General features: G+C 52.6%; 2 protein-coding genes across 6 annotated transcripts in view; one reads left to right on the top strand and one right to left on the bottom strand.

Annotated features, from left to right (window-relative positions):
* RASSF4 (Ras association domain family member 4) overlaps positions 1-22,543 on the bottom strand; it is a 35,756-nt gene that overhangs the window by 6,196 nt on the left and 7,017 nt on the right. For 4 of the 5 annotated variants that reach the window (XR_009054032.1, XM_057737355.1, XM_057737353.1 and 1 more), the window contains exons 2-6: positions 19,814-19,910; positions 17,377-17,452; positions 6,157-6,287; positions 4,694-4,785; positions 3,843-4,000 (exon numbers count right to left, since the gene is read on the bottom strand). Coding sequence is in view for 4 of the 5 variants with exons in the window: in XM_057737355.1 (XP_057593338.1) it covers positions 3,843-4,000; positions 4,694-4,785; positions 6,157-6,287; positions 17,377-17,452; positions 19,814-19,875 (519 nt within the window). In the remaining variant the exon portion in view is untranslated. The remainder of the gene's footprint in view (positions 1-3,842; positions 4,001-4,693; positions 4,786-6,156; positions 6,288-17,376; positions 17,453-19,813; positions 19,911-22,543) is intronic. The other variant, XM_057737356.1, reaches the window with a different exon arrangement.
* Positions 10,126-11,526, top strand: DEPP1 (DEPP autophagy regulator 1). The gene is made up of 2 exons (XM_057737358.1): positions 10,126-10,273; positions 10,841-11,526. The coding sequence occupies exon 2, from the start codon at positions 10,868-10,870 to the stop codon at positions 11,492-11,494; it is 627 nt and encodes a 208-aa protein (XP_057593341.1). The 5' UTR covers positions 10,126-10,273; positions 10,841-10,867; the 3' UTR covers positions 11,495-11,526.

Raw genomic sequence — 22,543 nt, 5'->3', positions numbered from 1 at the left:
TTCCCAACTCTCCCCTTCCAGTCTCAGCCCTTTCAATCCATTTTCCACACTGTTGCCCAAAGAAACAACCTTTCAAAAATTGTGCAGCTCAAAGTATGTTCTGGACCAGCTGGGTCAGCATGCAGTCTCAGGCTCCCTCGGTCCAGACTCCTGGATAAAATCTGCATTTGAGGAAAATGCCCCGTGATGCTATCTGTAGGATACACTTTGAGAAGTGCTGTCTTATACCATGTCCCACAGCCTAGACTGCTATCCATGGCCCCTCTCATATTATGCACATGGGACACATGGTTCCCTCTCATGTACCCTGTGCCTCAGCCACATGGCTCCTGCACAGGTATGGGGGCCCGTGACGTTCTCACAGGTATCTTGCCTTTGTTTATGGGACACCATACATAAAGGTCAACCAGGGCATCGCCTGAGGCTTATTAAGTCCTCAGTGATCACTAGCCAGGTAGTAAACCTGCTAAGCGCTTTATATATAATCTTTGATGTAATCCTCATAACAGCCCTTAGAAGTACCTGTCTCTCGTCCCCTTATCTTAGGGAAGACACGGAAGCTTGGACAGGTTAAGCAGCTTGTCAGCATCACCCATCTAGAAAGGGCAGAGCTGCCCCAAACCCCTTGCTTCACCACCGTGGCACAGGACCTCCCTGCATCTGACTTCCCTGTGGGCAAGCTCCTCCTTGCTTTCTTTTCTTTTTTTTAAAAATTAATTAATTAATTAATTTAATTGGCTGTGTTGGGTCTTTTTTGGCTGTGCGCAGGCCTTCTTTGGTTGCGCTGAGTGGGGGCTACTCTTCATTGCGGTGCACGGGCTCCTCATTGCCGTGGCTACTCTTGTTGCGGAGCACGGGCTCTAGGCGCGTGGGCTTCAGCAGTTGCAGCACATGGGCTCAATAGTTGTGGCTCTCGGGCTCTGAAGTGCAGGCTCAATAGTTGTGGTGCATGGGCTTAGTTGCTCCATGGCATGTGGGATCTTCCTGGAGCATGTGGGATCTTCCTAGAGCAGGGATTGAACCTGTGTCCCCTGCATTGGCAGGCGGATTCTTAACCACTACGCCACCTAGGAAGCCCCTCCTCCTTGCTTTCTGAAACCAAATTCCAATTCACACATTCCTCCTGAATGGTCCTAGCTCTGCCTTTCCCAGGAGGGGCTTGGGGTGTGTAAGGGATTTGTTCAGTGTCCCTAGCTGGTCCCTGAGTACCAGAGCCAGACTTAAACCCGGATGTGCCTTCTCCACAGTTGAGATGTGGAATGACTCTGGGTGATACAGAAAGCCAGAGTAGGCTTTCAGTTTCTAAGAAATATGGAATAGAGGAGTCAGGCTATTTCTAGGAGAAGAAAGGTCATGTCAACAAGACATCGTTAGCGTTTCTTCTGCCTGAAGTCTTTTCTCAAGAAGATACCAACCGGCTCCAAGTAAGAACAAAGGTCCCCAGGCTGTTTTCCCATCTCTAACCACTCTGGTTTTCCCCTCATAGAACACATTTGAATCTTACAGGCCAGGGCAAAGCAGTGAACACACGTGCTAGGTTTTACCCTGTCTGGAAATCAAGCCAAAATTACTGTGAATAAGAATAGTTTTGGAAAATAATTGAGTGAAGCAATAGTGTACAGTTCTAAGAGATAAAACCTGGAATAACAAACCCAGGAAGTTAATTCTAGGAATTTTTTAAAATTGTTGCCTGTGACTCAAATACTCTATTGCCTGATTTCTAAGGACACTGATTCTGAATGCATGTAGAGCAAGGCGAAAATGGGGGATCCCTTTACTCAACCAGGAGACGTGAATCAACTGTCCAACATGCCTAAGGCCCTAGTTCATGTCCTGGAAGGTCCTCAATTTGCCCAGAAGAATGGGTCCACATTTCACAGTTAAATACATGACTGGTGGAAAATCTGCTCTGACTGGGGCCTGACTGGGTAGTGTATTCAGTGTCAGGCTGGCTAAGAAGCCCTTCTTGGCAGGATGGCTCCAATGCACATGAAAGGCTGTGATGAGCGCCCTCACTGTTCATTTCTGCTCACTTGAAAGGCTACAGAGTGCTCAGACATCTCCATGTCCCTGTGACATTTGCAATGACTGAGTAAGGTGTAATGTGGCAAAGACACCTCTTAGAGATGACTGGCTCCCTTAGAGGAGAGGTGAATGTACTGAAGATAACCCTGCTATTTGGTACCTTGAGTCATGGAGCCAAAAGCTCCTTTTTTAGGAACGTAGAACTAGAAAGAGTCTAAACCTATGCAAATAGCCTTTCTAAATTGTTGAATGATCCCTTAAAATAGCATATCAATATTTATTCAAATACTAGCAAATGGTGCTCAACACTTTGCAGACCAAACCCCTTTGGGACAAGATTTAAAGAACACTCAAGTCAGATAGAGGGTCAGGTTAATTTCATAATCTCTGTTTAACTTCAGCCATGCCTTCCCTCCACCACCCCACCCCCAACTCGCCCCAGGAAACTACTCTCAAATAGTCCTGGGTTGGGACTTCCTAGGTGGTGCAGTGGTTAAGAATGCGCCTGACAGCGCAGGGGACACAGGTTCGATTCCTGCTCCAGGAAGATCCCACATGCCTCAGAGCAACTAAGCTCATGAGCCATAATGACTGAGCCTGTGTGCCTCAACTACTGAAGCCTGTGCACCTAGAGCCTGTGCCCTGCAACAAAAGAAGCCACCGCAATGAGGAGCCTGTGCACCACAATGTAGCCTCACCACCCCCTGCCCCGCTCATTGCAACTAGAGAAAGCTCACGTGCAGCAACGAAGACCCGATGCAGCCAATAAATAAATAAATAAATAAATAAATAAATAAATAAATGTATTGTAAAAAGAAAATAGTCCTGGGTTTTCCTGGGTTTAGCGAAGATAGCCTATTGTCCATCATCAACCTGGCAGGGGGTGGAGGGAGGTCCTGATGGTGAAGCGGGGTCCCTTCAGCCTGCCTTGCTGGATTTTTCATCCTGAAGTGCAGGGCGCCCCAAGAGCGGCTTGAATGGCTCCTGGCAGACCTTGCCTGTGTGACTGTTCTTCAGATCTGACCTTGACCCTTTGCCCAGGCCCCCACTCCTCCTTCCATGAGTCATCACCTATCAAGAAGGGCAGCTGCTTAACCTGGAAACCTCGGCTTCCAAGTTCCCAGTGCTGCAGGATGTGGCTCTGTTACAGGACACTCCATCCAGGGCCTCACCCAAACTGCCACTCGGCCCATTTATAGTAACAATCAACTTCTCCTTTTACAGTTTCATTTGTTTACGGAATGATGTCATCTGGGGAAGGAGATCTTTTTCCTGAGGTCCGTACAGTACATGCTTGGACAAAAGGCTAAGTGCTGGGAATCAGGAGCAGTGCGGGTTCTCTGGGACACAGACACAAGTGCTGCTGGGCACACCTCGACCTAGTTGGCTTAATCTACCAAGTGAAAATGATCACAGGGGACATGACGTTCCCATAAAATTATCAACCAAGCTTGGGTGGAAACCTCATAGAAAATTGCCTTATTAAAGATGAATTTGGCATTACTTTCCAAATATCCATGCAACTTGTGAGAATGAATTGGCAGTGAGTGTGTGATGGAAAAAATATAGGCTTTGGGGCCGTGAAATGGAACGTTATTTTGATGTGACTTTGGGCAAGAGAGCTCCTCCTGAGCCCGTGTCTCCATCAAGACATGGGCACGACCACATCTGCACACAGGGCCGTGGTGAGGGTGAATTCTGGCTTGACCCCCGCGGGGCCTGGCCTATAGAAGGCCCAGTGGTTACACCCATGCGTGGGGCTGTTCCTTTGGGCCTCAGCTTCAGGACCCAGGGGAGAGGCCAGGCTGGGACATCACCTTGTGGTTGTAAAAGTGCCCGTTGATGGAGAACCGATGTCGCCGGATCCTCTGGGCCTCACCAGGTGCGCGGCACCTGGGCCGCCTCTGGATCACGCAGGATGCATCGCTCTTGGTCCGCATCAGCTGCGGGGTCTCCTCGTCCTCCTCCATGGGCTCTGGGGCAAGAAATGGATGAGGGGGTCAGGCTGGGGGGAGGGCAGTGGTGACAGAACTGCTCCCGCGGTGGTGCCACGTGCGGCGCGTGGCTCCCTGTCACCCTGGGCCTTGTGACTGCTGTCCCTGTGATGGAGGCCGGGGTCCAGCCTGCATCATGCCCACTTTGCAGATGGGAAAGGTGACCCCCAGACAGGATAACCTGTGTCACCATGCCACATGGCCATAAGCCTCTGGGCCTCCACCCCTAGGGACGCAGAGCAGGACTTTGAGAGCCTCAGCCCTGTCCTCTGGGACAGGCCCTTCACTGAGTGTGAGGGGAGGGCGCAGACAGGACAGACATGCAGCTATGAATCCTGGCGGGTGGGGAAGAGGTCCCAGAGGCCTGTAAAGCCAGGAGGGAGCCACGCCCTGTGCTGATCTCTCTCCTTTCTATAAGGCAGCACGTTGCAGGGACTCAGGCAAACTACGTCACCTCTGCAAGCCTCTGCTTCCTTCTCCCTAGGTGAGGAGTCGATAAGAATGCCTTGGGTTGAGGAGAGATTTAGCAGGGGCTGCTCCTGAAGGCAAACGAAGCCACTCTTTGCTACTCCACAAGCTGATCTTCAGAGACAGTGGTCATGAGCCAACCCCTCCCTTCCCTCCTACCCCAGATGAGCAGGACAGGGTCCTGGGCAGCTCGAGGCCCCACTGACCTGTGCTATCTCTGGAACTCTCCTCCCTGGGCCCAGCCTGAGCGCTTGGTTCCTGGGCAGTGAGTCTGCCATCCTGAAGAGGCGGCTCCTGCCTGAAAAGAGGTAACGGTGGTGCTCAGAGGGCTGCTGGCAGAGAAAAGTAGCTCAGGTCAAAGAGAAGAGGCCGGCTGCCTCTGTGGACAGGAAACAGGCAAGAATCAGGGCAGGCAGAGAGGAGGCCAGGATTTCACCCTAAGTCAACGTAAAGATTAAAAGAAAAGCAGAGGATCGCCACAGTGTCTGCTGGACCTGAGTGGCCTAGGTTGGGCCCCGTTGCACAGACATAGGGACACACACGGTGCCCAGGTGCTTCTGGTGCTGGGCTGAGGCAGCTGGCATCTGTGGCCACGTGCCAAGTGGGCTCTCTGCGCTGCCCTCAGGCCTGGGGGACTCGGGCAGCAGCAACCTTGAGGGGGGCCAACCTCAAGGCCTCTGAGCAGGGTGGTCTCCAAACCAGGGTAGCCGGTGCTGGGCTGGAGAAGGAATGGGTGTGATGGGAAGTAGCCCCACAGAGATGGAGCCTGAAAGGAGAGGACAGAGCAGCCAAGCCAATGCTGAGAGGCCTCTAAGGGTCCTTGTCTGAGACTGCTCGTGTGACCACTTTTCCCCTCCTTTCTAAAGAGCCCATCTGAACCTTAAGCTCTGAGTCTGTGTGGCTCAAAATTTGCTATGAGTGACCAGGGACACCTGGGATGCACCAGGGACATCAACATGCTAAGGGACCTCAGAGAAGCCATTTTACTTGAATTTTTGAAGGGGAAAATGTCTTGAATTTCTGACTCTTAGAAGGACTTATTACATGCAGACGCAAACTCAGCAGCTAATTGCCCATCTTTGGGTTGGGGTGGGAAGAGGCCATTAAATGATAAGACAGAAGAAAACCATTTCATCCTGATGGAAACATTCTTTTGGTATTTAAATAAATCTGATATTAAACTCCGATACATTTATAAAAATAAATTGTGATATTGAAATAAAAGCAGAACAGTAGGAGGCGACAGTTGTGTGCATTTTTGAGATAGAACAGGAGATGCTAAGTTGGTTAGATTGCAGAGGGTGTCGGGAGGCCCCCACCTAGAGCCCTCTCTCTCTCATAGACAAAGAATGTTTGAAAAGTACAACCAGAGGTGAGGGGAGCCTGGAACATTCACGAGGAGGGAGGTGACTTCGTTGTCATGGGGAAGGACCCCCGGGGTGAGGCTGCAGGTTGGCAGATGAGGTCATGGGCTGAGGCAGCCACTGGGTGGCAGGGGTGAGGCTGGGTCATCCTCCCATGCTCCTGCCCCAAACAGGAATGGGGTGAGGGTTGCGCTCCCCCTGAGGCTGAGGTCAACTCCCCCACCCTGACACCCCAAACGATACTTTCGGGTTGAACAGGCGTCACGGAGCCCAGCCGGCCCCGCCCCACCCCGCCCGGCACTCACGGGTGTCCGGGGGTCCAGGAGGCCGAGGAGAGGGGCACGCGCTCCCTGTCGTCCTGTATCTGGAGCCGGATGGGCCGCCTCAGGCCCCAGGAGATGCTGAGGAGCCCCTCGACGATCAGAGCTCCTTCTTCCTGTGGAGACGCACACGGGTCGGCCCCTCCCCCCAGAGCAGCCGCGCTCACGGGTCACTGCCCACCCTCCCCCACCCCCCTCGGGACTCAGCCCCCGCCCCACGGGACTCCCCGCGCACTCGGGCCCCGAAACACACCCTCTCCTCCCCCGAAACACACCCTCTCCTCCCCCGAAACACACCCTCTCCTCCCCGAGGTCCTGTCCTCCTCTGGCGGAAAGCCCGTGAACTTCTGTGTGCCCTAAGGCATGAGGTCCCGGCCCGAGAGGAAGCCTGAGGCGTGCCCTTCCACCGCTCGGGCGCAGGGTCTGGCACGGGGCGGCTGAGTCAGGTGTCCCACAGGAACGCAGCTGCTGTCGGGCAGGCACGTCCACACAGCGGCAAGGAAACACGTTCCAGGGAAGCACGGCCGTGCAGACACCAGTGCAACGCGGGGCGCTCTCCACCCACCACTGCGCCCGGGCAGGGGGCCCACGGTCACCTGGTCCTACTGGGGATGTGCCAAGGGCGCCGGATCCTATGCCCACTAGAGCAGAGGTGGACTAGAACAGTCCCCACACGGTTCCCAGCAGTGGGCTGAACCCCCCAGCCCCAGGCTTCCAAGCTGGTTTCTTTCCTGAGGGCCAGTCTCATTTTCCTCACCACCTGGGACATGGCCAACTCCACGTCCCACCACTAGCACACACACTTGGAATATCTGCAACAGCTCCCAGCCCATGTGCCCAACCAGCCTTAATTTCCCAAGGTCTGCAGATGGCATGGCCGTTTCCCCGCCACCAAAGGCTGAGGTCCTAATCGACAGAGTCCTCTAGAGGCACCCTCAGCCAGCTCCCACTTGCTCCCCTTGCATCCTTGATTCTGTTTCTCTGACCTGTTTCGGGCTCCTGTCTATGCACAACCCCCTCCAGGCTCGCTGCGCCCAGCCTAATCACTCCCATGTGTGTGCCTGGCCAGGCTGCTTTGTCTGCACCCTCAGAGCACCTGCCAGAAACCTTCTCAGCCTCACCCTTCAGCAGACCCTAGGTCCTCCCAGCTATGTGCTCCTAATCCACTTTGATACTAGTGTTTTGTCAATGAACTTAGAACATCATTCTTCCAATGCTATCTCAGGCACCGTTTTAGATTCACCAGTGCTGTTTCTTTCTCTTTGCTGGCATCGAAAGCTCTGTGAGAACAGGGACCTTGTGGAAACCTGCATATCCCTGGTGACACTTACAGAGGTGTCCTGCAGGGTCGATTTCATGGTTAGTAATAATTTAAAACATCCAGCCAGCCACAGAGAAAATAGTTCTCCTTTGTTCAAGGTTATCAAAAATACACATAGCTTTCTGGAACGGCCTTGTACTATTTGCTAAAAAAGAAAACAAACGACAACAAAAAACCCCGGAGTTGTTTTTGATAACCACTGACGCTACACAGGCACAGATATGTAACTAACCCTCCCTGTAAAGGAAAGATTAGATGGATCCACTGGAGTTAAAGGTCCTATGGAGATAGTAAGAAAACCCAAAGTGGGGTTCAGGACTTTGTGTTCAGACTTGGCTTCAGATGCCTCTGTTAGATGTCGATACATTGCTGGAGAGAGCCTCCACCCCGCCAGGAACAACTTGGCATGTTCATTCAGGGACATGAATATTCGTGGACTCCAGCCCCAAAGTGGACCCTGGCTGGAGGAGATGAAGCAGACACAGCCCAGACCATCTGATGGCACCGTTGGGGCAGGGGCAGCAAGGCTGGACTTGCTGAGGTCAGGCCTTTAAAGATACTGTATGAAGGTTCTGGGGACCTTGCCGTGAAGGAGGCAGGGGAACTTGTTCTGGGGAAGTGAAGGGCTAAAGCAGAGCTGCTGCCTCTGAGGTCAAGGCTATGCTGTTCTGGGGACCGGCTGGCCTGATGTGACTCAGGCCTGGTGTCCCTGCACAGGCAGCATGGGTGCCCCCAATCCGAGCCCCCTACCACTGCTCAGCTGCCCCTTAGCCTGGGCCCTGGCAGCCTGCAGCTTTCTCTGATCCAAATCAGAGACGCCCAAGGTAGAGGAGAGGAACCTCCAAGGCAGCCCTCACTATGCAGGTAGGGAAGTAAGTGACAGCAGAGGCAAGATGAGAACACAGGTCCTGGGGCCTGGACTTTCCACAAGTTGGAAAATCACCCTGGACCCTCTGATTCTGTCCCAGTCAATACTTCCCTCCTCAAGTCAGCCTATTGGCTTATTTGCTAATTGCTAATGAATTCAGAGAGAGCCAGAGAAACAGACAAAGGCTCTCTACAGAAGCATCCAGATGGAGGAGCCACTGAGGTGGAAACGGCCATGTTTAACTGAAATCCTGATCACGGGCTGGCCCCACGCCCTGGTCCATCAGGAATACACTAGCCAGAATGCACGAACTTGGGCTGCCACCCCACCTGCTTGCCTCTGTATCTGGGGTCTGTCCAATAGTCAGACCTCAGGCTTGGGCTGCAGCCTCAGTGACGGCTTTCTGTCCCCTGCCTGCGGGCACAAGACAGGTGTCTTCCAGGTGGGCCCATGGCTGGGCGCATGATGTCAGGCCTGTGTGAGAAGTGCATGGAGCTGGCTGTCTACAAGAGCTTTCTCAGGGTCACCTGCCTTGTCCTCAGCCACCTCCTGTGCTGACACACTCACCCCTGGACACGGGCAGTGGCCTCCCAACACTGCCCAGGTGCAGTCTCCCCGTTAGCTGCCCCTTTAGCCCATGTGCAGCGGCTAAGTCACTCTTTCCAAGCAGCAGCCAGACTCTTGAACCCTTGACGAAAGCCTGCAGTGTCCGTCCATCCACTTTGGAGGGAAACCCAGTGTCCTCGCCAAGACCCACTGGCTTCTCCCCACATGGGCCAGTCATGTGGGCCCTTGGCTGTCCTCTGAGCGTGCCCAGCAGACTTTCATCACAGGGGCTTTGCACATGCTACTCCTCAACTGGGAACCACCACCCTCATTTGTTCAGCTCTCTGCTCAGTGCCCCCTCTAAGAGACGACTCTCCTGGCCTCTCTACTACAGCACAGCCAGCCTTTTCTTTGCAGCTGTAATCAGTACCCAACATCACAGTACCCATCCACGGAGTACTTAATTCTCTCCCCCACTAACAGCTAAGCTCTAGGATGCAATGACTTGTTCACTGCTTACATCCTCTGTACCTAGAACAGTCCCCAGTGCACAGGAGTACTAATGAGATACCTGAGGAGCAAATAAAGCAGTTCTCATTTGAAAGCACCACATCTGGGAAGCAGCAAGACCAGGACCCCGCAGGCTGCCCCTGGTCCCAGAAGAAGGTGGGCACATCCCAAAACCCAGCAGGCCCAGGGAGCCCGGCCTTGGCCGCCTCCAGGCAGAGCCCTGCATCTCTGTGTCTGGCAGGGTTCCTCGCAGGTGCAGGCCTAGGGCTCTGGCAGAGCCAGCACCGAGCCAGAGTGTCCTGGGGCTGCAGGGTGCTGGTGTAATATGTAGCGGGGAACGCTTCCAGGTGGAGGTGGCAGAACCTAGGGCTGCCTGTGGGAGCCCAGTGGAGCCCCCTGCCTCTCCCAGTGGCCTGAGGTGGCCAGGAGTTGTGGCCACCCCACCTCCGCCCTGCAGAGTAAACATTCCCAGAACCTCCCACAGGCGCAAACACTTGCTCCAAGCTGGCAGCTGGGCCAGGCCCCGCCCACCAAGCTGTTTTCCTCTGAGAGCCTTCCTGAGCACTGCTATTTTTGGCGCGCGTGACAGTAATTGATTGCTGGTGGAAAGGTATAAAAGCAGCTGCCGGGCCACGAGGTTCGCCAGACAGTGCAGGGAGGATTCCACTCTGGACAGCGGCACAGCGGACGGAGGCCGTGGCACCTCATCCTCGTCGTCCTCCTCCCGGCAATTGGACGCCGGACACAGGGCTCCAGCTCCTGGACCCCAATCCCTTTGCCCTGAGCTCCCTGGGGGCTTTCTGTGGACTTCCTTGCTCACCCAGCTCCCCTGCTACCCCAGACCTCCTCAGCTACAGGTAAGAGAGATCGCCTGCTGTCTGGTTTGAGGTAAAACAAAAAGGCGTTGGGCCTCTTTGAGGCAGCTCTTAGCCTGGGACATGGACAGCCTCACTGCGGGTTAGAGACCAGGATGCAGCTAACAGCTGTGACAGCATCTGCAGGGGACTTTATGTTCATAATGGAATTTCCCATGAGGTGTCATTCCATCTGTTTTTGCCAACACCCTTGAGAGCTGTATTTATAACCCCATTTTATGGATAAGTGGAAGCTTGGAGAGGTGACTTTGCCAAAGGACCCCGGGTCAGGAAGTGCTAAGTTTGGTTTTAAAGCCAGGTTTCCTCTGACTCCAGTCCGTGAGGTTGGATTCTCTGGTTGGTACAGGGTCTTGACCAACAATAACCATAGCGTCTTAAATAATGTTAGCAGGAAGAGCCCAGGAGTTCGAGCCTGGTCTTGGATCTGCAGGCTTTAAACCGCTCTCAGGCATGTGCTTCACCCAGGCAGCCCAGATGGGGGAGGGGACACAGGAAGGGTGTCAGGATGGCACATCAGTCCCTCATCCCCGGTCCTCTGTCAACCAACAGGTGGCTGGTTCCCTGCCGCCGGCAGCCATGAAGTCCCGGCTTTTGCTTTCTGTGGCCCACCTGCCCACGATTCGGGAGGCCTCGGAGGAGATGCTGCCTGGTGGGTCTGGAGAGGAACCCCCGGCCTCCCCCAGCCTGGATGACTACGTGAAGTCCATCTGTCAGCTGGCACAACCCACCTCAATGCTGGACGAGGCTGCAGCCAGGGTCCAACCCAGCAGACCCCACCGGCCGGCCCGTTCCCGCGAGAAGAGCTGCTCCACGGGGTCCCTACAGGACATCACCACCCGCTTCAGCGGCCAGCAGCCTGCACTGCCTGGCACCGGCACTGTGGACCCCCTGGACTGGCTCTTTGGGAAGTCTCAGGAAAAGCAGCCAAGCAGCAGGGACTTGCCAAGGAGGACTGGACCCTCTGCTGACCCCCGAGCTTCATGCAGACAGATGGACAGTGGCAAGACCCGGGGAGCCCCCAGAGGGAGGTTGAGTGATGCCAGGGCTCCAGGGCACTCTCTACCGAGACCATTGAGGGACTGGCACCAGTGCTCCCAGATTTCCATGAAACCTGGCCAGGATGCAGCCTCCTCTACAAGCCCCCGCCCCAGCAGCATCCTCAGAACTCTCTATTTGCACCTCCCAGTGATCCATGAACTCTGACCCTTCCTCAATAAAGGCTTCTGTAAATAGCACAGAGGTCTGTGTCATGTCCCTACCCTCCCCCTCCTCCCCTGACCCCCAAGGTGGCTACTGCCCCTGGAGGGTCTCTGGGAGGAAGCTGCCTCTCTGCAGGGGCTCCCTGCTTTGGCAACTCATAGTGAGACCCATGCTCTGAATAACAGCCTATCTCACACGACGTGGTGACTGTTACTCCTCCTGTTTGCACAGCACCTTACCAGCTGCGCACCTTGGGCAAGTTCTTTAACATCTCTGTTCCTCGGTTTTCTCACGGGTGAAATAGTGGTAATTGATGAGTAAATGGGCTAAAACCTACACACATCCTGGGGTGCATATTACGAGCGCACACATGGAGCAGCTGTTGTCTATGTGGTTGCCTCACAGGAGGGGGAACAGGGAAGGTTGCGAGGAGAGGAGAAGCGAAGGTCTTGCCCCAGTGGTTTCAGTGCCAGGCCCTGGGCACTCCCAAGTCCCCACAAGGCCCATGAGCAAATAGGAGGTCTCAGCAAATGCACCTGCTATGTTTTGGGGGGACTTTCACAGGGGCACCCGGGGGGACCTCAGTGACTCCACCTCACAAGTCCTGTTGTGTCATCGGGCGCATTTTCCCTACACTGAGGGCCAAGACAGAACCTGCACCAGCTCAACCTGCAGGGCACCAAACGACTGGACCAGGTGGCCCTGTCCCCCACCCCCCACCCCCACCTGCCTCCGCCCAGAGACCGCTCATGGGTGGGGCGAAGTGCAGGGTGTTGTCCAGGTGCCCTGCTCTTGGGCAAGTTCAGGGGCCAGGGTCTCACGCCACATGTCCATGGGTCCCCCACAGCCCTGGGTCCCCACATCCTGGCAAACCCCATTCCCAGAGGCATCTGGCAAGCAAGGAGGTGCGGGTGAGGGATGGGGCGGGGGCAGACTGAGGCAACAGAGAGCTCAAAAGAGACAGGCCTCAGACCTGTTGCCCTCTTCTCTGGGGCCACGCTGGAGCTGGCTGCCCTGGTCGGGGTGGCAGGGACAGGGGAGGGGAGCAGAATGGAGCTGGGGCCACGGGCAAGCTCACAGCCTGCTTCTGTTTCCTCCACCTCCTTGCCCTGTGGACTAGCAAACCACTTTTCCTTCCTCCCCTCCCTCCCTCCATCCATCTCTCTCTCACCCTCGTTTCTTTTCTTTTCTTTTCCCTTTCTTCCTTTCTTCCGTCCTTTCTTTCTTTCCCTTTCTTTCTTTCTTTCTTTCTTTCTTTCTTTCTTTCTTTCTTTCTTTCTTTCTTTCTTTCTTTCTTTCTTTCTTTCTTTCTTTTTCTTTCTTTCTTTCTTTCTTTCTTTCTTTCTTTCTTTCTTTCTTTCTTTCTTCTTTTTCTATTTCTTTCTGATTTTAAAATATTTTAAAAATTGCTTTGGACATTTCCAGTGTGTATCTGTCCTCTTTTATGTGTTTTGTGAGGAGGCAGAATATAAACCATACATTTAAAAGACAAAGTTTCAGACAAGCAATTTACTTAGTTTCCTGATGTGTAAAATGGGGACAGCAATTCCTGTCCTTCATACTCTACAGTGGTTGGGGAAACTGGACAAATGAACTTGGAGATGGAATTATAAGCACTGTATACAAATTTTCCAACTGTTACAACCTGCTGTGCCTCTGGTTGACTCAAATCTCTGGGTCCCTGGTCTTCTCCAGCAAACATGTGTGGGGCAGGCTTTGGCCAGGATGTCCTTAGGAGGTGGTGAGGAAGGCTGACTTACTGAGCAGATGCCTGGCTGGTGACTGCATGGGTCAGGCTTACTGGGCCAGACTCACAGGGAAGCAGCGTGAAACTAGAATGACGCTGGCTAATTCTCCCTGAGTTCAGAAATCACACTGCTGCGTTTGGGGAGATCAAACAGGGTCAAGGAGATCCCTGGGTTCTGGGCTCCTCTGCTAATACTCCTGATGTATAAGAAGCTAATGACACCTTCAGAAGTTGCTAAAAAAAAAATTAAAAAATTAGAAAATTAAAAAATAAAAAAATAAAAAATAAAGGGCTGGGGGAAGGGGCTTTGGGCAGTGTCCCAAGCTCCCGAGGACGGAGCAGTCTAATAGAAAGTCCTATGGAACAGCCTTCTACTCCTCCCACCCACCAATGAGACAGGGAAGGGACACAAATGCCCCGTCCACCTGGAAAGACAGACTGGAAAGCACTCAGGAACTCCCTGGGAACGTGTCCAAGGGCCTAGCACTCATCAAGATCTGGTAGTCTGTCAACCCCGTCATTCCTGCCTTCAGGCCTTAGAAGAAGAGGGATCATTATAAGAGGGAAGGCGACCCCTGGCGGAGGGAAGGTCCTTCCAGAGGTCCCATGCTGGGTGTGGTGTGTGCTCAGGCCACCAGGGGGAGCTTTAAGCCCACTGTGAGCCGAGTGCTGGGTGGGGTGGGAGGCTGGCTTTGGGAGGGGTCACACACCACATACCAGGACACCAGGGCCCTACTGCCTCTAGCTCACACAGTCAGCCGTGACATATTTACCCACGGGCATTTCCAGGTGGTCCATTATTCTCTAGGGGCACCAACCAGCCTAGTTAAAATGCTTTGCTATCTTCCAAAGGCACGGATTGCTCCCAGTTGATCACACTTTTCATTGTAAAACAAGCAAAATTATCCCAAAGGCAGAGTTTACAATGAAGGAAGTTAGTGCTTGGGCCTCCAGAGCAGGGAATCCTTTGTTCCTAGCCCTTTAGAGGCTGGGGGGACGTTCACACGGAAACGCTTGCCCCAGGGTGTGGCCCCTGCCAGTGACACGTTTCATCTCTCCAAGTTCTATGGACCCCGGATGAGACAGTGGATAAGAAGGTCCCCGAACTGTAGCAGCCAGGCTGTGGCTGCTCTGGGGCAGGCCCCGTGACAACCAGTGGAGGGGGGCAGGGCGTGTCTTGCAGGGCCCCTTGTGGCTCTGGGAGGGCGTACCCGACGCTGAGCTCCCCATGCTTAGCTTGGGGATTGAGCTTGGGGATCAGGACTGATGGACAGCTCTCTGAGTCCCTGAGGCCTGGTGAGTCAGACTCAGCTGAGACATTCAAAGACCTCCAGAGCTTAATGCTGGCGAGGGAATCACTGTATTATACACTTCTCTGCTCAGGCCTTAGAGGCATGCCAGCATCGTTGACTTCCTTCAGTGTCATCTTGGGCCAGAGACTCTAAGGGTCTCAGTTTCTTTGTTTGGAAAATGGTCACTCCTGCCTCACAAAGCTCTTGTACTACAATAAATAAAATAGAGGCAAGCTCCTCCTGTCTGCCCTGCCCTCAGGGTCTGCAGTGCCTGGAGAGGCCAATCTCAGGTGGCCCTGCAGCAAGTTCTGGGAACTATGAGTCTCTGAGGCCCAGAAGGTCCCAGGTCAGCAACCTGAGGAACTGCAGAGGCCCGGGCACTGGGTGGTGGGTGGATCACCCAGAGACGTGGTGCCCCAGGAACCAGTCATGCATTTCGGCCTTAGAACTCCCTGCCTCCCAAGCCGGTGGCCTGCCTCTGTGGTGGCAGTCACCTCCCGAAGACACACACTCCCTCAGGCTGGCACGTCTTGGCTGTTAAAACTGCAGAAGTTTCCTGAAAGGTACTTTCCGGCTCCAAGGAGATCAAGTCAGGCCCTCACACCTTCTTTAAGGTTACAAATATGAAAATCCCTGCCTGTGAGATATTAACTTCCTGCTTCTGGAGGCCGTTGGGAGCACCCCTTCCCTGCTGCAGGGTCCTCCACTCCTCCATGGGGACTGTCCCGTCACACAAACAGGTTTGGGGCTTCCCAGTCCCTCTCCCCACTCAGCTGTTCCTACAGAGGGGATTGTTTTGGGGAATCCCAAATGCCAAGGTCAAGCTCTTAGACTATCTGTTCTCAAACTTGGCCTTCATCAGAATCCCCTGGAGGACTTGTCAAAACACAGCTGGGAGAGTGATGAGTTTCTGATTCAGCGGGCAGGCCTGGGGAAGGAGAGTGATAAGAATTTGCAGTTCTAACCAGTTCCCAGATGATGCCAAAGCTGCTGGTGTGGGGACCACATATTGAGACCACCATGGTCTTAGGGCAATCCCTGGATGGCCCAGAGCTGAGGAACAGGGTCCAGCCAAAAGACCTCACCCTATGCCTTCAGCACAAGAACTGAAATGAGCCCAACTCCTCACTTAGTGGCACAGATCAAAACTGCCCAGCACATAGGGGCTCAGGACTCATCCCAACTTGCTCCAGGCCTGCATCTGCTGGTTAGTTATCTAACACCTATGCACAGATACCGCACTATGCCTGGCTGAGGGGATGTGGCACCAGGAAGGGGCATGTGGCACCAGAAAGGGGCATGTGGGACCAGGAAGGCATTTGGCCTGACTCTAGGGGCTTATCGCTCAAGTAAGAAAAGAGAGCGAAACCAGAGATAGCAGGATGCTAGGATCAGAGCTCTGTGGGCAGCAGTAAGGAGCTGGGCCAGGGTTGGCTGCTAAGACAGAGGCTACTCTGTGCGTGAGCAAAGAAGCTTGCAGAAATTCAGGCCGTGGGAGGTGGGGAACAAGTTGCCAGGGCTGGTCCCAAGGCCCCACACGGGGTGGGGTGGGCCAAGGGGAGGCAGAGCGTGAGGTCTGTGTCCTTCCAGGTTGTCACAGGGAGCCCAGCACTGTGTGGCCAGGAGCCAGCAGCCTCCTTTCCGTCCAGCCCCCTGAACTGTGTGCTGCTGGCCTGGCCTGGCTGATGGACGTCACGTCCCTGCCAGTGACTGGCAATCCGCCCTGCTGCCCAGAGCTGCCTGAAGCTCGGGACTTACCCTGTGTCCTGGTAATTACAGAAGGATGTGTGGCTGTTTGAAGAACTAATGGAATGGAGATTAGTGACCAGTGGCCTCCACCTGCATGAGGCCTCTGTGGGCTGCCAGGGCTTGAAATGTCCAAGAGCCAACCTGATCTCAACCATGGAAACCCCCCCAAAATAAAGCCTGATCACAGTCACAGTGACTCCCCATTTGGCTTTTCAAATGCCCCAGTATCCTGACCAGGGTTCCCATGTGAAAGATCTGGAAGTTCTGGATGGTGACAAGACCAGGCCTCCACGTGATCTGCCTGGTGAGCGACTCCTGAGCCTGGGCCCTGCTGGCCACTCCCTGGAGTCCAGCTGGTGCCAATGGGTTTGTATTTGGCTTTTGTTTTGTTTAGCCCACATAGTGTTTCGCGGTTTGGGAATTCCACATGAAATTCCAGCTTCTTTTGAAAAATCAGGCCGGTCTGTGTGTACCAAGTCCACATCCCTGGGTTTGATCTGACAGGCAGTGGTGGCCTGCAGATGGAACTCATGCTCTCTGATGTCCTCCACTCCCCATGCCCACCCTGCCTCTCATGTGTGGACGTGCCTGGCCCTGTCAACATCTTTTGGGGAGCTCTCCTCTATTGCAAGGCTTTCCTCTTGGTTGACAAACACAGAGACTCTGCTTTCGCTCCTGCATTGCCCCGCGAACTTGGGCAAGTCAGGGTCATGTGCTGAATTCCTTATCTGTGCTGTGGGATGAGCAGAGGAAGGTCTGGGCTATGCGGTCTTAAAGATTTCAAACTCCAATGCCCCAGCCTTCACCAAGACAAAAGTCCCAGGTGGAAGAAGAAGGCCCACAGGTGATTTCCATTGGCTCTGCTTTCTCATGGGGATGGTCCGACTCTCAGCACCCCTTGCAGGGACCTCAAAGGAGATAACCTGGCCCCCTACTCAGGGGATGAGTGACCTTGCAATTCATTATCCAAACTGGACTCTTAGGGTGAAGGAAATGGTCTTAAGAATTACCCTTGATTAACAGGTATAAAGCAGGAATATTTTCGGCAAGCCAGCATAAATGGTGACCCTATGAAAAAGAAGAGAAATAGGCCTTACCTCTCTGTGTCTCAGCTGAAAGCTTCTGCCCTCGTGGTAGCAATTGTAGGTTTTCAGCAGGCTTAAGAGCTCTGACCTAAAATGGTAAAGACACATATATGCACTTGGAATGTGGTGGGGCCTTAGATAAGGCATTTGGCTTCACTGGCCTCAGTTTCCTCATTTTTAAAATGGGCATAATGTACATGTTTTGCCAACAATATATAATCCATTGAGAGACTAGACTTTGCCATCAGACACATGCCCTTTAGTCTTCTAGGGAGTTTCACAAATTGACTCTCTTGGAAAGCCCAGGGGTGGGCTGAGAAGGAAGCAAAACTCACAGAGGGGCCCAGGTCATGTTGTTGTACATCTAGGGTGTTTGCACAATTTCAGTACTGTAGATAAGAGTTCCTGATAATCTCCCTGTACTTTACTTCGGAGTCACCTCCTCAAAATAAATCACATGGTCTTGGATAATTGGCATTTTAAAGGCCTGCTTTTTCCCCCCCCATATTACTTCCTACAAGGGTCTAGGGTAGCTGCTGTGGCGGTACCACCAGAGATGCCTGCCTCTTCCCCATCCTGACTTTATGGACATGTGATCAAGGGAAGAAGGTGACAGCCCTCAGAGTAAGATCCTGAAGGTCCTAAGGTAGCTACTTTGTCCAAATGCCTTCTCCCCAGAATAAAGGGAAAGCTACAGCTTGTGCCTTGTCTGAGGTGTGGCAGAGAGAAGATAAGGACAGTTCCCGTGCATCCAGGTTGGGTTCTGCAGGGCAGTGCAGTTCAATAGACATGAAATGCAAGCTACACACATCATTTTAAATCTTCTAGTAGCCATGTTACCAAGGAAAATAAAACGGGAAATTAGTTTTAGTAACACATTTTATTGAACCCAATGTACCTAAAATATTGTCATGTCAACGTGAAGTCTATGTAAAAATTATTGAGATTTTATTCACTATTTTATTTTGTAAAAAATGTTTGCCACCTGGAGCATCTTTTATGTTCACTACATCTCTCCAGCCACAGGAAACATGCTCACAGCCACACGTGTCTGTTGGCTCCCCTACTGGACAGAGATGCTCTAGAACCTCTCAGGCAATGCTATCACCTATACTGGAGCAACCCAGGGACTGGATGAGAAAAACATGCTCTCGTGGTCTGTTTTGCAGCCCTGTGTGATGTGCGGTGTTGGTAACTGACAAGGGAAGCCATTTATAACTTAATGGCATTAACAATGCAGGATTCCATATTGCATGTTCGCTGTGCTTATAAGTGTGTAAACACTGAATATAAAATTGTTAGGAGATATATATGTATAACATATAATTAATCAGTATGGTTATTATTTTTTTTCAAAATGATATTTAATATTGTTCCATTGTTCTTATTATCAAATCTAAATAAGGAAAATGATGGTGTGGGCAACATTGTCTGTTTTCTCAGGATCTCTAGGAGGAGGACTGGGGGCAGGTCCTCAGCAAATCTAGTCCGTTTCAAGGAGGCTTGGTTTGCCTTCGGGTTGGCAGATAGGAGCTGCCCAAATTTAGAAAATATTGGGACTCAAGACTTGAAAAGCAAGATGAAAGGAAAAAATACACTTTTCTTTAGTTCAGCAATGAATTTGGAAAAGTATCCCAACCAGTTTTTTTATGATGAGACAGGGAGTAAATAAAATAAAAATAAGCAGAATTAAAAATCATTATGTCAGGACTTCCCTGGTGGTGCAGTGGTTAAGAATCCGCCTGCCAATGCAGGGGACATGGGTTCAATCCCTGCTCCAGGAAGATCCCACATTCCACAGAGCAACTAAGCCCGTGCCCACAACTATTGAGCCTGCACTCTAGAGCCCCTGAGCCACAACTATTGAGCCCATGTGCCGCAACTACTGAAGCACATGCGCCTAGAGCCCGTGCTCTGCAACAAGAGAAGCCACTGCAACAAGGAACACTTGCACCACAACGAAGAGTAGCCCCCACTCACCACAACTACAGAAAGCCAGTGTGCAGCAACGAAGACCCAACACAGCCAATAAATTAATTAATTAATTTAAAAAATCGTTATGTCAATAAAATACACTTTTTCAATAAAAACTCAAACCAGGTTTTGAGGGTTCTTTTTTTTTCTTGAACTGTTTAGTGCAATAAGAGTGTTAGTATTGCTCTAGTTTTAAAATAAATTAAATGCCATCTCTACAAATTCACAGCACGCACTGTCACACTTTCTTGCTTTTACAGGCCCAAGGAGGTGGGGGTCAAACGCATACCTTGATCCTTGGTCTCCAAAGAGAAAGGCTTCAAAAAGAAGCGCTCCCATCACTATCCCTGGGCCAAGCACCCCATCATATCTACAAAACGTGCCCAGAATCCCTCCACCCAAAGGCTCCCCACGGCAGGGGAGTGGCCACGGGGGATGGCAGGCATGGAGACCCTCTCTACACACAATGGCTTACTTCAGGATGGACTTGCTGTCGCTGATGGGCACGTGAGAACTGGGTGGACAATCTTCCTTCATCTTCTCCTCCTGTCTGCAGACTCGGAAGTTACCTGCTGGTGGATGAGGAAGGGCCCAGAGACAGGTAAGCCGGGAGGAGCGACGGCCGGTGCGGCGCCAGAGCCCTGGTGCAGAGGCTGGAACCTCACCTCCCACCTCCCCACCCTCTCATGCCCGCGCACCCCACCCCCTACCTCACTCTCACCCCACCCCCATCCCCACCCCCAGGTACAGGGTGAGACGAGAGGACTTAAGGGGACCCCACACCCACACGTGTCAGCCCTGGCAGGGTGAGGTCAGAATGGCCCTATCAGCCCCCTTCCCAAACCTCTTCATGATCCCTAGGAATCAGTCTCCTAAATATTTCAGATTATGTGCTTTTTTCTTGATAGGACACCCTGAATGATGGTTTCTACCTTGATTGTTCCCTCAAACCTCTAAGTCACCCCAGGCCTTTCTCCTCCATTTCCGTGGAGCCTGAGGTGGTCCCCCCGTCGCTGCCTTTGGAGTCAGCACACCTGGGCCAGCTCTCCTAGTGCCGGGCTAATCAGTACCATGTTCACTACGTGCTGGAGACTGTTGAGCATATTCTATGAATTATCTTATTTATCCCTTACAACACCATTATGAGCTAAGTACCATCCTATTTCCATTTCACAGATGAGAAAACAGGGACAGAAGTTAAGTACTTCACCCTAGATTCCCAGTGTGTAAATGGCAAAGTCACTGAACACAAGCATCTAGACCCTAGATTCTGGTCTCTTAGCCCCATCTTTATACTGATCTTGGACAGGAACTTAAACCCCCAGGCCCTTTATTTTCTCATCTGTGCAATGGAGCAATCTCTATCCTATAGGGTTGTTCATGGATTCATCCATGAAACTTTCTCTCTTGCTTCTCATTGGAAAGGTTTGTGGAGCTTCCCAAGCTTTCCTGGGTTTCTTTCAAGGAGGGTAAATCCACTAGAGCTTTCTCTATCCTGCTGGCATTCTCCGTACAGATTCCTAATTCTCTGTCTCTGAATTATTCTGGCCAAGCACTTTCCTTATCAAGGCTCCCTGTGCGTCAGGCACTGAGCCACAGCTACACACACACACACACACACACACACACACACACACGCACACTCTAACCTTGACCCTGCCTCCACCTTCCTTCTCCCAAGTTGCAGCTAGGAATCTGAGGGTTTAGTTACCCTGGGAGGTGGTACCGACAGGGTACCGCGGAGCTCACTTAGCTCCTTCACAAAAAACCCCAACATCTGTTCACACAGACCTGGGTCAGTCGTGTCTTCCTGACCTGTGTGTGTACCATTGCTACTAGGTGGTGGAGGTCAGGTCCAACTGCTGTGATATCGGTGACCTCAGAGCGGAGCCTGTAGCTGCAGAGCGCCTCAGGTGCTGACTCCAACTAGCCCAGCACTCTCTTCCTGCTGGCTTGATCCACCCACAAACAAGACGAGCCAGCCTTCTTGTGGCCACATCAGCCCTGAATGATCATTTGATTCCAGAGGCAGGGGACACACAGTTGGCATGGAGAAGGGGAATGATTTGAGGGAGGTGGGCTTCCCAGTGAGATCAGAATCATCCCCTAAATTCCTCCCCTCTGCCTTGGTCTACAGTGAGGCAAACTGGCCTGCAGAGAGGGCAGGCCCCAGCTGTGGCCAGCAGCTGGCCCTACCTCCGCAGGGCACAGGGCATTAGCACCATGGGGGCCTGGAGCCGGGGACCTCCAGCTGCATTCTGCTTGGCCTGTTTTAAAATAGGGTTTCAGTTCCTCTGTACCTCAGCTCTCCTTTGGAAAAAAGTGATCTGCCAGGGTCCTTCTTTGGGTACTTCCTCAAATGCTTCCGATGCAGAAGCTGGCTTCAGCCCAGGGCAAGGCTGGGTCTCTCAGTCAACCCATGACACAACTGTCTTGCTTTAAACAAGCTCATGATGGGAAGGGCTGGATTACCCAGAAATAACAAGAGATGGTTTTTTCTCTTGCCTTCCTCTGTAGCCAGCTTTCCTCTCACTCCTCCCCACTTCCCGCTCTGAGCGTCAGCCTTCCTGAGCTACTTGTTCCCGTAATGGGTTCGATGCCTTTTCCTCCCCCTGGGCTTTTACAGCCATCGTCTGCTCAGAACCCAGCATCGTCCTCTTCCTGTACCCTAACTTTAGCTCCTCCAGGAAGCCCTGCCGAGCAGCCCCCTCCTCCAGTAGCAGTGGCTGCGGCGGCGGCAGCGGCAGCTCCTCTCTGGCCCAGCAGCTGCTGCCTCCTCTCCCCTGCAGGGCCTGCCTTTTGTTTAGGCTCTCCCCAGCAGAGGAGGAGCGTGGTGTGGCAGGGATGTTGCTTTTCTACCTCACCACTTGTTTCCAGCACGGAGAGCAAGCCTGGGACGCTGCAGGAGGTCCATAAATGGCTGTTAAATTATTGGATGAATACAGAAAGCCTCAAAGTCAGCTTTCCCAGAGCTGTGCCTTCACAGCTGGACTAAATCATGTAAACGTCTCCAGGGGCCAGGGAAGTGACTCGGCTGAGTGACACTGGTCAATGGAGTCTATGGGGACTTGGGGACACATTCCTCTTCCAGAAGGGCAGCTCTTCTGGTGTTTCATAAGAAGCCAGAAATCTAGATTTTCATGAGCTGTATTTTGCTGTTTAAAGTTGGGTGACTATGGTGGAAACAATTACTGCCCCTGGAATG

This window comes from Hippopotamus amphibius, chromosome 5, assembly GCF_030028045.1.
Source record: "Hippopotamus amphibius kiboko isolate mHipAmp2 chromosome 5, mHipAmp2.hap2, whole genome shotgun sequence".
Lineage (NCBI taxonomy): Eukaryota > Metazoa > Chordata > Mammalia > Artiodactyla > Hippopotamidae > Hippopotamus > Hippopotamus amphibius.
This window is presented reverse-complemented; position numbering and strand designations above follow the sequence as displayed.